The sequence below is a fragment of the Amblyomma americanum genome, chromosome 1 (assembly GCF_052857255.1).
Source record: "Amblyomma americanum isolate KBUSLIRL-KWMA chromosome 1, ASM5285725v1, whole genome shotgun sequence".
Taxonomy (NCBI): domain Eukaryota; kingdom Metazoa; phylum Arthropoda; class Arachnida; order Ixodida; family Ixodidae; genus Amblyomma; species Amblyomma americanum.
This window is the reverse complement of record NC_135497.1, coordinates 228,691,752-228,703,903: the sequence shown is the minus strand read 5'-3', so window position 1 is coordinate 228,703,903 and position 12,152 is coordinate 228,691,752. Positions and strand designations below refer to the sequence as shown.

At 45.4% G+C, this 12,152-nt stretch overlaps 3 protein-coding genes across 10 annotated transcripts in view; 1 reads left to right on the top strand and 2 right to left on the bottom strand.

The window, feature by feature from the left end:
• The window catches only part of LOC144114742 (uncharacterized), a 201,130-nt gene that overhangs the window by 137,623 nt on the left and 51,355 nt on the right, over positions 1 to 12,152 (bottom strand). The gene's annotated exons all lie outside the window — the stretch shown is intronic.
• The window catches only part of LOC144114738 (uncharacterized), a 55,837-nt gene continuing 44,455 nt past the window's right edge, over positions 771 to 12,152 (top strand). For 3 of the 4 annotated variants that reach the window (XM_077648669.1, XM_077648666.1, XM_077648665.1), the window contains exon 1: positions 10,668 to 10,860. In XM_077648669.1, the coding sequence (XP_077504795.1) occupies positions 10,741 to 10,860 (120 nt within the window). In that variant the 5' untranslated portion in view covers positions 10,668 to 10,740. Of the gene's footprint in view, positions 849 to 10,667; positions 10,861 to 12,152 lie in introns of those variants that run through there. The other variant, XM_077648667.1, reaches the window with a different exon arrangement.
• The window catches only part of LOC144114740 (ribonuclease H2 subunit B-like), a 44,175-nt gene continuing 40,657 nt past the window's right edge, over positions 8,635 to 12,152 (bottom strand). For all 5 annotated transcript variants that reach the window (XM_077648674.1, XM_077648675.1, XM_077648673.1 and 2 more), the window contains one exon: positions 8,635 to 10,659. In XM_077648674.1, coding sequence (XP_077504800.1) covers positions 10,607 to 10,659 — 53 coding nt within the window. In that variant the 3' untranslated portion in view covers positions 8,635 to 10,606. The remainder of the gene's footprint in view (positions 10,660 to 12,152) is intronic.

Here is a 12,152-nt window from a genome sequence, read left to right as displayed (position 1 = left end):
GGGGTCTTATTCTATCGACCACTGTACGTGAGCACGGCTCCTGAGTGGAAGCCGAAACGTCTCCAGCTTCAAATTGATCCATTTACGGCGTGTTCCGATTCTTTCGTATTCATGCCTATCCGAAAACTAACGGCTGCCATCAAACTCCCGATTTCCTGAGCTAGTGAGCGCATTCATTGCATTTCTGGCGTCCACGTATAACATTAGGTGGTCTATGAGCTGCGACTTCCGACTTAATGCGGGCAGTTCTGCGTTCCGGCGATGACGCTCACATGTCACCCGAACCAAAGGGCTGTGCTTCATTGCCGATGCCTCTTGCGCTGACGATATTCAGACTCGAATGGTTCGCTGTGTGGCGCACATCGGGCCTATGTTGCACGACGTGCTTGGGCTTCGGTTCCTTCCCCCTGATATCCTTGATTTGGCTGCGAAGATCGTCGCTGGTCTTAACTTCACCGTGAGTAGAATGCGCCAGCACTGTTAGCTTCAATAACTATTTTGAATGCCTCAGAAAATAAAGGTTGGAAGAAAATCAAATTCCAGTACTTCTGTACCGAGATCGAGCGTTCGTGATGATTTGGATTTGGATTCGTTCGGCTTTGAGCCTTTGTGTTTTAATACGAGGCTTTGCAAACTTTTTAAAAATTATATTGTTTCAATAAATTTTGCATCTAATTTGTTAGATTAGGCGCTAATTTTTATGCTTAATTTGGAAAAATTAGCTTTTCGAAAATTGGTGTAAAACTTCGCTAAATTTGGCAGATTTTTTTGTCGCCACAATTTTTTGGTTTCGAAGTTGGCTGCGTCCATGGGTCGGACAATAACTCGGAGGTTTTGTTTCCTGCTAGGTTAGAGAATGGTTTTCTTTAACATTTATGTGGAAACATCTGTGCTACATGTTCACAGTTTTTGCGCAATGCTTTTTTTAAGTGGTGGTGTTTCTCTCACGCTTGCTTTCTGAAGACTGCTGTTCCCAGGACAGGTTTACTTTACCTTTCACTAAGGCAAGGGTGTGACATTCCCGTAGAGCCAATGGGGACGATTTTGAAATGCGACGGTGGCGGTGCCTGGGAGTTGGCGGTAAAAACATAAATTGCTCAAAACTTTGCTCGCTATGCTTGCGCCGGTCGCTGTCGTCTGCTGCCACTGCGCTGCAGCGTTGCCCGCGGCGGCACTGGCGGCGCAGACGCGTTGTGTCATTGACTCCAGCCGCGTTTGCTGCCAGATACCAGGATCGCTGCAATCGTTCCGACCGTGGCGACACTTATGGCGCGGACGCGCAACTTGCAACATGCCACAGCACTGACTAAGGTGGCAGACTGGGCATGTTGGTGATTCATAATGGAAATGTACAGCGCAAATACAGACAAGGACACAGCGCTCGTGTGTTCCATGTCATTCTTTCTTGTGTCCTTGTCTGTATTTGCGCTGCACATTTCCTTTACCTTTCAGCCATCGCAAATACTTTCGTTCAGCAGGGAATGCACCGCGCAGATTATTGTGTACTTCGAAATGCATTCAAATTTCGCTGACGTGTCCCGCTGCTGCCGCTAGCCGAACGTTTATTTTTCCAGGTGTGTTCTGTTTGGTTGCACTAGTTTTACTAAGTTGTGCACCACCGGGTCAAGCAGTTCAAGTGCAGCTTACCACTAGCGCACTAGCGCTTTCACCTCCGAGCATTTCAAATGATTAGAAATTCTAATCTGACCATGTTTCTTTTCTTTTCTATGCCTATAGTTCCGGCCAGACGGTACAATAACTGATGCTGGTATTCCGTTCAGGCGTAATATAAATCGCTCTCAGTTACATCCACACGGAAAAATGAGTTACTAAATTAAGCCGCCTACGACAACAAAAAACCTGCAAAGCAAAAACCACTCAGCAGCAGATATTGTGCATTTTGTGATGCCGTTCATCGTTACCGAACTCCACAGGTGTTATATTGTTCCGTCTGGGTGGAATGTTAGGCATTCTAAAAACAAAACAAAAACGAACTGCTCTCGGAATTATGTCCAGAAAGAACGGTAGCTGCCACTTGTGTGACAACGAACCAAGCTAAACCTAACCGCTTGAGGTGCAATAAGTATGAAAACAAAACTATGCAGCAATGTATGTACATTCTTGGTCAAAAAACTTATGGCCGCTGTGAACGGCCGGAGAGCGGCTGCGCTCCGCTATCGCGGCGCTGGATGGATGGATGGATGGATACGGCTGAACCCTTTACATCGGGCGGTGGCTCAAGCAACACCCTCTAAATACTTTCTTCAGGCCTCTCCAGGCCCTCCTTTCCACACGCGCTACGTCACGCCAAGTGTCCGGTCAGGCTGCTCACCAAGCGCGGCTCCGCTCCGCTCGGTTGTCTCCCTCGATGTGCTCGCGCTTGCCCGGGCAAGCACAGACACGAACGCAGTCTTGCAGTGAGCGTCTAGCTGCTGCTTGAGTCTTTCAGCCTGGCGTTGGGTGCATTTCCGTTCGCTCCTCGCACGGCTGTGTCTGTTTCGTGTGGCCGTTTCTTGTGTGGCGTGCGTACCTGTGCTAGCGCACGAATGGGAAACTGATTGCCTGCCGTGTAGCGAGTGCAACTTCGTGAAACATGGGCCGGTGCTGTGTTCCCGGGTGCCGCGGGAACTACCAGAATGGTCCCAAAGTACGTGTTTATTGCTTCCCAAGAGACGAAGTACGAAGAAAAGCCTGGTTGCGAGCCATTCCACGGAAGGATTTCACACCTACAGAGCATTCGAGGGTAAGACTCTGAAATATTGCTTAATAGGCGCTGGTAATTATCTTAGTTGTGAGCTGTCGCTCCCGGAAAGGCATGCTGTCTTTGTAGGCAATGATATCACTTCTTACACTTATGTATGAATTGTCCAGGAAGCATTTAGTTCTGTGGATGTGCATAAGGCTTGTGTAAAAGCTGTGTAAATATGTAAAAGCTGTTCACTATTCAGACTCTTTTTACTTAGTGTTTTAGGCAATGGAGAGTCATGGCGAATGGCCTTGCTTCATTTTCTCGTGCAGGTGTGTGAACTGCACTTCCACGCAGGCGACTTCATTACGACGTTGTCACACCAAGATGAACTGACAGGGAAAATAATAGAGGTGAAGCGTGACAGGCTACAGTTGAAGATTGATGCTGCGCCTTCTGTTTTTCCAAACTGCCCAAAATACTTGTCCTCAACGCCTGGACGGAGTGAATCGCCAGAGACGAAAAAAGCAAGAAGGGAAAACGCTGCTTTGCAGGAGGCTATGAGGAAGTCACTTCAGTCTAATGAGCTTGAACAGAAAAGAAACAAAGTTTCATCTTACGAGGAGTTCAAATCTAAGTTGCCTGGAATCTGCAACACGAAATTCTGGACCGTTTCTGTCGATGAGCAGTGCGTTAGGTTCCTTCTCATCGAGAATGATCCTTCACCTAATGTGAAATGCGCCTTGGTAGTTCTCCCTGATCTGTCACTTTCTGTTTTCTTGAATGGAGTGAAGCTTCTGTCGCTTCCTTCAGGCAGGATTCTGCCAGCTCAAGTATGCGACACCTCCAGCCTGTCCTTGCTGCTAGAAGAACTCGAGATAGGCTTGCATAATATACCTGAGGTGACGAAAGAGTCGAAACATACTAAAGTATTGCAGTTTGTCGGTTCACTGCTTGCAGACCTCATTGAGGACAGTGATACGACGAAAGAACAGTCTTCTTTGCTGAAATTTCTGGTTGAGCAGATAGAGCTTCTCCTCGCGAAACAGCATGTGTATAGCGCAGAGCTGCTGGTATTCGCCAGTATTTTGAATTCAATTTCTCCTCACGCATATCACTTCACAAGAGCTGCATCAAGAATCATTCTGCCCCATCCTTCCACACTGCGCCGTGTTTGCTCAAATTACAAAGCTGACCCTCTTGTGGAGCAAAATCAACCGCACTGTCTCTCCTACATCCGAGAACGAGTCAAATCAATGAAAGACCACGAGAAGACAGTGACCCTGATGATCGATGAGATCCACATAAAACCATACTTCGACTACAAAGGGGGCACAATAGTAGGATCGTCGGTTCATTCAACGGAACCAGCAACAACAGCCCATGTGTTCATGGTACAATCACTCCTTTCTGCAAACAAGGACGTCATTCACATATTACCTGTGAGCAAACTGAGCGCAGAAATTTTGCACGAGCATGCTAAGAACATAATCATTAATGTTGAGAAAATGGGGCTCAAAATTATCGCTGTGATAACGGACAACAATGCTCTGAACCGCAAGATGATGTCGTTATTTGCTACAAGTCCTCAGGTGAGCATTGTCTATCCCCATCCAGCCGATAACGCTCGCCCTCTTTTCTACGTGGTCGATCCTGTGCATCTCTTGAAGTGCATTAGGAACAATTGGATTAACCAGAAAAACCCTGGAACATGCCTCTATTTCCCTGAAATGGACTTGAGTGGAGCAATGCCCGAAGGGCCTCCTCGTATGAAAGCTGCTTCTTTCGCAGCTGTGCGGCAGCTTTATTCTTCAGAGAAGACGTCGCTTGTGAAGGCTGCTTACAGACTGAACGCAAAAGCCGTGAATCCAACCTCAATGGAGCGGCAAAATGTAAAGCTCGCTCTCGACGTCATTAATCAGTTTGTTTCAAATGCCCTCAGGACACATGGTTCCGCGTTCAAGATTCCTCAAGCTGAGTCGACTGCTCTTTTCATTGACGTTATCCTCACATGGTGGCAAATAGTCAATGTTAAGACCCCTTGCAAAGGCCAGAGGCTAAGGGACAGCATGCAAGACCCTGTAAGGTCTGTTGATGACACACAGTTAGCTTTCCTGAGCGGCGTTGTGGACTGGTTGGACGCTTGGGCAAGAATAAACATCACCAGTGGCTCGCTGACGAAAGAGACTCACAGTGCTTTGCGACTGACATGCTATTCTCTGGTAGAACTCTCGCGCTACTGCTTAGAAGAACTTCACTTCAAGTACGTACTGCTGGGCAAATTTCAGACGGATGCGCTAGAAGACCGGTTCGGCCGTTACCGCCAGCTGGCAGGATCACAGTACCACATTTCCGTGCGTCAGCTCTACGAATGTGAGAAGAAGCTTCGTCTTCAAAAACTTTTGACATTTCCACGCGAGGAAACAGAGTTTGAAGACGTAAGTGAGGATCTTGTCCCATGCAACTTTTCTGTGGCTGTCAGCGACGACGATATTACACACGCCCACTCTGACATGGATGCTATTGTCTACATTGCAGGATACGCTGCTCATGCTGCTTTAAAGAAGCTTTCATGTTCTGCTTGCTTCAGCACATTGGTGATTGAAAATCGAGAGATCGAAGCGGAAAATACTGCCATGATAGCTAACCTGTCGAGAGGAGGGCTGAAGTTTCCCCAGCCATGCACAGTTCACATGGTACTGATGACTAAACTAGTTGCAGAGAAGTTGTCTTTTGGAGCAACCGCGGAAGATTTTCTCTCCTGTAGAAATCAACGTGGTGTCGTGATTTCACAGACGATTTCCCTCCTGGACGAACACGACATTGAGACATGTGAAAATGGCCACACTGCACAAACTCTCCTGCGCTTGGTAGTACGCGTTGCAACCAACGTTGTTCTAAACAACTTTTGCAAACTAAGAAATGATGCCATACAAGACAATGCGCAGCAGAAGGCCGCAGCCCGGAAAGCAGCAACGCTTAAGAAGAAGTAAGTTTTATTCCCAAGCAATAAAAATGCTTTGCGCACACTTCATTGCTGGTGTCTCGTCGTTTTTTATTGTAAGGGTCAGATTAGCTGTACAAATACTCAACAGCGCAACATTATTGTGAGTGTCATTATTGCTGTGTGTGAAAGCTTTAAGCAAAACACAATACAGAATAAAACTAACACAATGCGCAGTAGACGGTGTTTTTTTTTTTCAATGTTCACGAACTTCTACTTTAACAACTAGATATACGCATGTGCGGTCTGTGCGGATGGATTTTACCGCACGGCAGACATCATGTACGTGATAGAACCTAATAATTAGATGATTAATTGAAATTAACTAATCAATTTTTTATTATAATGACCAATAATGCGAAATTGGCGGCCGTATGCTAAATTGTTTATTATAAAAAACTGTATTAGCAGCTCGAACTTTCTTGACAATAAGGTGTTCTGCAATAAAAAAAATATATAAAGCAGATAAAATGATAGCCTAAGGCGCGCACAAACTAGCGAATTTCTTTTCTGCAGCAACGACAAAAATGAAAATGAAGGAATCACTTATAAGGCAGCTACGTACGGCAGTACCCGAATAGTGCAGACGGGCGCGGCGCGCTGAAATCGCGGAGCGCGGGGCCTGCACGGTCCCTTGGCGTGACGTCACGCGGCCGGTGGAGAGGCCTTAGCATTGAGAGGGTGTTGGCTCAAGCCACCTAGCCATGTCTTGTGAAATTTTACTCCTGTTTTGCTTTTAGCCACCAATCAGATAACCTTCGCTTGGTTACTTCTAACCTCTTAAAATCCACTTTCCCTTCACTATCCCTAAACCCCAATGCCTTGGGTAAGTCAGCCCCACTGCCTTCCACTGTAGGGTGAAGCCCTTTACAGAAGAGTATCAAGTGTTCAGCCGTTTCCTCCTCCTCTCCGCACGCAATGCACAAAGTGTCTATCTCCTGGTACCTGACTCTATACGTCTTAGTCCGCAAAACTCCAGTCCTGGCCTCAAACAACAAAGAACTTCCCCTACAATTATCATAGATATTTTCTTTGACCGGCGCGCGCCGCCGCTCGCTTGCGCCGAGGATAAAGAGGGCGAGAGAAGCATGCCCCTTACTCTCAAGCCTCCTCTGAGAAGCGCTCGTGAAAAACTAGTGCGGCGCTCGTTATGCCAGTTGCCACTCGTCTTGCGGCCGCCGTGACAGGGCCGACGCTTCGTGCGACTAAATGTAGTGGCCTGGACTAGGTGCTTTCTGAGCAGCCGTGAAAGCTCATAAAACGGGATAAGGCATGAAATGGAAATGGTGGGGTGGGGCAGGGGGGGATCAAATTTTTTTCGGTTTTATTTTTGTATTCTGCTCGTCTAATTTGATGCACTTTCTTGAGAAGAACAGGACGAAAATTTTGCGGATGGCTGCATCAATGAGACATGGGCATGGGCAGCACTCATGAGAAGGCAGGATGAGCACGTTATAATCTCGTGGCCGTGGTTTATTTTGCATGATTCAAACGTCTCGTACGCGTGGTGTCCAATTGAAGCGGGATGAACTTACGCTGGCGTCATGTGTGCTTGAAAGTGAGCCCTAACGACAATGGGGCAGCATGCAGTAAGACAGGAAAAGAGGCCAAGCAGTGGGCACTTTCCAAATTGCCGAGGAATGCTCTAACTCAATCGGCTACTCAGGCCAGACAAGCGTCGTCTAGTCTCAATGTGGGCTTGTTCAAAGAACTTCAACGTCGAACACACACGTGCGGTCATTTCTTAGTGAAGAAGTGCCGTCTACGTATTTGAAAAATTGTGGCGGAAGTCACAGGCCCTTTCCTAATTAAGACAGCCTTTGTAGCAGACATTACTGCTTCTCGTCCTTTTTTAAAAGAACAATGAGTGAATTGCCCATATATTACAATATGCAACTTGGCACAGCACTATAGGAGCACTCAGAGAAGTCAGGTTTATATTTTATCTTTTATTTTCACCGCACTGCGAAACACATTCGAAATGTGTACCTAAAGTATAATGCAAATGCTCTCCCCTCTCAATGTGTAAGATAAAATTGTAATGAAAAATTGCAATGATTAGGATAACTTTTGTACTGTTATGCGCTGGTAGCTTTGCCCAGGAAACCGAATGTCGTCGCACGAAGCGCCCTGTCACGGCGGCCGCAAGACGAGCTTGCAGCTGGCATAACGAGCGCCGCACTAGTTTTTCACGAGCGCTCTTATCAGAGGAGGCTTGAGAATGAGAGACATGCTTCTCTCATAATGGAAATGTACAGTGCAAATACAGACAAGGACACAAGAAAGAATGACATGGAACACACGAGCGCTGAGCACTTGACAGCAAACAGCTCGTGTGTTCCATGTCATTCTTTCTTGTGTCCTTGTCTGTATTTGCGCTGTACATTTCCATTATGAATCACCAACATGCCCAGTCTGCCACCTTAATGCTTCTCTCGCCCTCTTTATCCTCGGTGCAAGCGAGCGCCGGCGCGCGCCGGTGATGGCAGCGTTGTGATAGCAGAGCGCAGTCGTTCCCCGGCCGTTCACAGCGGCCTTAAGTTTTTTTACCAAGACTGTACACAGTATATCTTGCAATGCTTATGTTCTGGTGCTGGCCTGATAAAGACCTGAAAGGACATTCAGCACTGAGGATCAGTCCTAAGGGGGGAAAGGAGGGTCTGGTGTGGCCATAACTGCAGTGCCAGTAAATGCTGCCGTTGGACAGAACTATAGGAGGCTGTTCCATCTATACGAAACGCTAGCCACCCTTCTTTTTTTTATAAGTGGTGGCCTACATCAATGAAAAATAGTCATGTGAAGGTTGGCTATGCCTTTTTTTTCTTTTCTGCCCCAGAAACAAACCAGTTCTCTGCTTCAGCAAAACAGAAAACTGGACGAGATGGCGCTTGCTGAAGATAACTAGGCGCAAACTCGGTGACACGGGAAGACAAGACAGGACATGCTTCATTCTTGCAACTGGTTTATTAGGAAAGTGAATGAAAACTTATGACAACAAGAAACACACCGCTCCTGTATCAGTACAAGCTCACAACATCATGAGTGTTAAAATCTCAAGATAGTCTCTGCGAGAGCATGAGCGACAGCTTGGTTACAGATTTCGTACCTGAGCAGATACAAAATGTCTCCATTGTATCCCTTGGTGGCGCTATGGATGGCAAAACAAGATAACCGCTTTGACAAAGATGGGCCGGCAACCTTTGCATGTGCGAAGATTACTTTTGTGCTCTCTGATACGTTTGGCCTATGTACGAATGCCTACACTTGAGAGAAATCTTATAAACAATACCTGACCAAGCCCAAGTTTTAGTGAATCCAAGCTCACTAAAAATGACATTCTGTTGTGGTGAAACGTGAAGCGCGCAACACGGGGCTAGTCAAATGCAGACCACTCGGGCTTGCATGTGCTGAAATCCTCTCGCATGTAGCTTCTAGCTTCTCTGCAGCTCGATCATTGTTCTTCTAATGTGGGGGAATTCTGTGCTACACCAGTGTTTGCCACTGAGTTCTGGTTCTCAAAGCTATACTGCTGTGTACAAAAAAAAAAATTCAACAGATTACTATTCATCTTTTACAGAAACAAATAATTGGATTACTGTCACTTTACAAAGAGCAATCAATGCATTAAAGAATTTGAATAAATTGTAATTTATTTCAAGTAATCAATTAATTGTAATGTATTATGGACAAGTCTGGAAGTCACAACAGCAATATAAAGTTCAGAGTTTTCCTTGCTACTTTTTCTGTTCTATGCTTGCCTTTACTGGCATATATTCATTTGCTCTGTTTGCTTCATTGATGTCACCAAGTGAAATCTTCCAATGCTCATTACAATTAATAAAGTTTTTCCTCCTCCTCCATGGTTACAAATAAACTGAAAATATCTTATTCTTTGCAGCCTGAAAAGCTAGCGACGTGGTCGTGGGTGATAGGAGAAAGAATCAACAAATCTGAATGAGTTCCTGTGGTGATGTAGCAGTACACTTGTCCTGCCTCAAAAATCAGGTTAAAGGCTTGATTTCTGATCAGAAGAGATGCATTTCTGATGCAGACTAAGTACAGAAACTCCAGTCAGCACATCACTTTAAAACACATCAGACAACCTCGGTAGATTGAAATGAATCCAAGGAACTGCAATACACGCCTTATTGCCTGCACACATTTCATTGAACGACTTTTATAGCAATTTTCATTTAAAAGACATCAGTTCTGTAGCTGAAGTGACATTGGAAGTGAGAGAGTGCTCCCACACAGTCCCCTTTTCAGGAATGTGTAGCTATAGGGCTCCTCTGGGCAGCCTTGCAAGTTTGTTGCTTTGTCAAAACCAGCTTCCCACTCTAAGCCCCAAATAACACCAAATTAATTCTTAACAAAGGAAGCTTTGCTCAGGTCTAACAATGCCTGGATATGTGGCTTATGTCAGAGCTACCTGTCGTGAGTGGGGACCAGGTTGAAACCAGCGGGTGATTTTCAAACTGCAAACTGAGCATTTCAGAAGCTTCTCTTGCAGCTTTTTCAGCAGCCTGACAACGGTGCCGACGTGTCTTTGTAGCTGCACTTAACAGATCTAGTACATGGTACTCTTCATCGGGTTTAAAAAATCACTAGAAGTCACCCTGAGCCTGTAGTGTCCTCTTCAACATGCAGTCTGCTTTCATGCAGGTACACAGGTTTCAGGTCGCAGAAAGCCCTGAGTTAAGTACTTGCTGAAGCGTGCCTTCACTACTCCAGAGCTAAAAGCGCAGCGCATAAGTGCTTTCAACTGGGTAATCATGGTCATCCTAGAAGGCTCTGTTTGTGATTGCACACAGAGAAAGAGACTCGGCAAAGGGATCTGTCATTCTTTTCGGTGCTTTTGTTCACCTTCTTAGCCTTGACAACTACCATGGCCTTGCACTTCGCGTTGCGTCAGCTCGTTACATTGTTCCCGCAGGCACGGTGACATCGCCATTTTTTATGGCACAGCAACCTGGGAGAAGCAAAACAACAAATTTAAGATCCCGCATACATTTTGTACTGTCTACAGTACAAAACTATACCCTTCTGGTATATGCAAGTAACAGAAACCATTTGTGCTGAATTATTCAACCGCTTCAATCACGGACACCGGGCAACATGGGTTCAACCAGGCGTTGGTCCAACAACATTCATCATCTGGCAGGTTGCATCTGTATGTGCGAATGTTACATTTATTCGTTTTTGTTCCTGTGGAAACAGATATCACGGGCACAAATGGTGGCTTCAAGGAAAAAGCATTTCGTATGTGCTGGCAGTGTGTTGTCTCGTGCATCTCTAGAAACACTGAACAGAGTGGCAAAAATTTTTAGAAGTGCGCTAGCTTGGCAGGCAGGGTGTGCCTGCATTACATCTCACGGACATGATCCCTAAAATGTATTTCCTTAGTCGCAATCGCATTGGAACATAGGGCGCGACTGGCCGAATTTAATCAAGCACTAGTCGCATTGGGAGGCTTCCAATGCTGAAGAAACTTATGCAAAGAATGAAGTTATTATTGTTTACCTTGATAAGCATAGCACATACCTATGCGTGGTGATTGGCCAAAGTATGGCAGTGAATGCCAAGGAAAATCATATAGCATTTGCACAGAAAAGCATGAGGTGGAGAAGTAGAATAGTGGAATGACAGAAGCTAGGAAGAAAACAGTAATAATTGTTTGTTGAAAAATTGAAATAAATGAAAGAGTTTTGAAGTACCAGGAATAGAAAAAACACACGTTTTTGGAATGCGGAAAAATTTTGTATAAAGTTAGCAAGGTAACATGCCAGTTGTAATCGCGAAGGTATCCACAAACTCTACTTATTGTGTAGCTTGTTGGGCCAGTTGGTGCATGGTACCAGGTAGAAAAACCAGCAGAAGAGGACGCGTACACAATAGAAGGAGTTTACACAGATGACGCTGGAGACACAACTGAAAATTTTTACTTGCTCAAGGAATCGAGCAGAGCAGGGTGCACATGCGCATGAGCAGGGCACGCCGACAAAAGGAAGAAAACAAAAGCAAAATAAAGGTCCATCATTAAAAATACTGATATCTTGCACGTAAAGACTATGTACCATTCATGAACCGGTTTTCTTTGGAAGAAAATTTGACTGATTTATTGCTGACACAATAAGTGCCTGACTTTTTTATTTTAAAAGCTTCCAAGATTTCACGTTCTATCTGTGCTTTGCCTCGGCTGATCATTTTTACACTGCTAAACAGGGGTGTACAGTTTTGACATTTGTTACAATTTTTTGGGAGATTGACCGTATTATCCGGTTGTAGTGATTTGCGATGCTGTCTTTTCCGGTCATTAATGCATTGGCCAGTCTGGCTGATATAGGCCTCGCCACATGACAAAACTTCAAGCAGGTGACCGCTAAGCCATCAAAGGTAAAAAGCCACGCTCTTCAACTCTTGAAGAACCTGAATCTCGAAGGTATGCTGAAAGAAGTGAGCAGA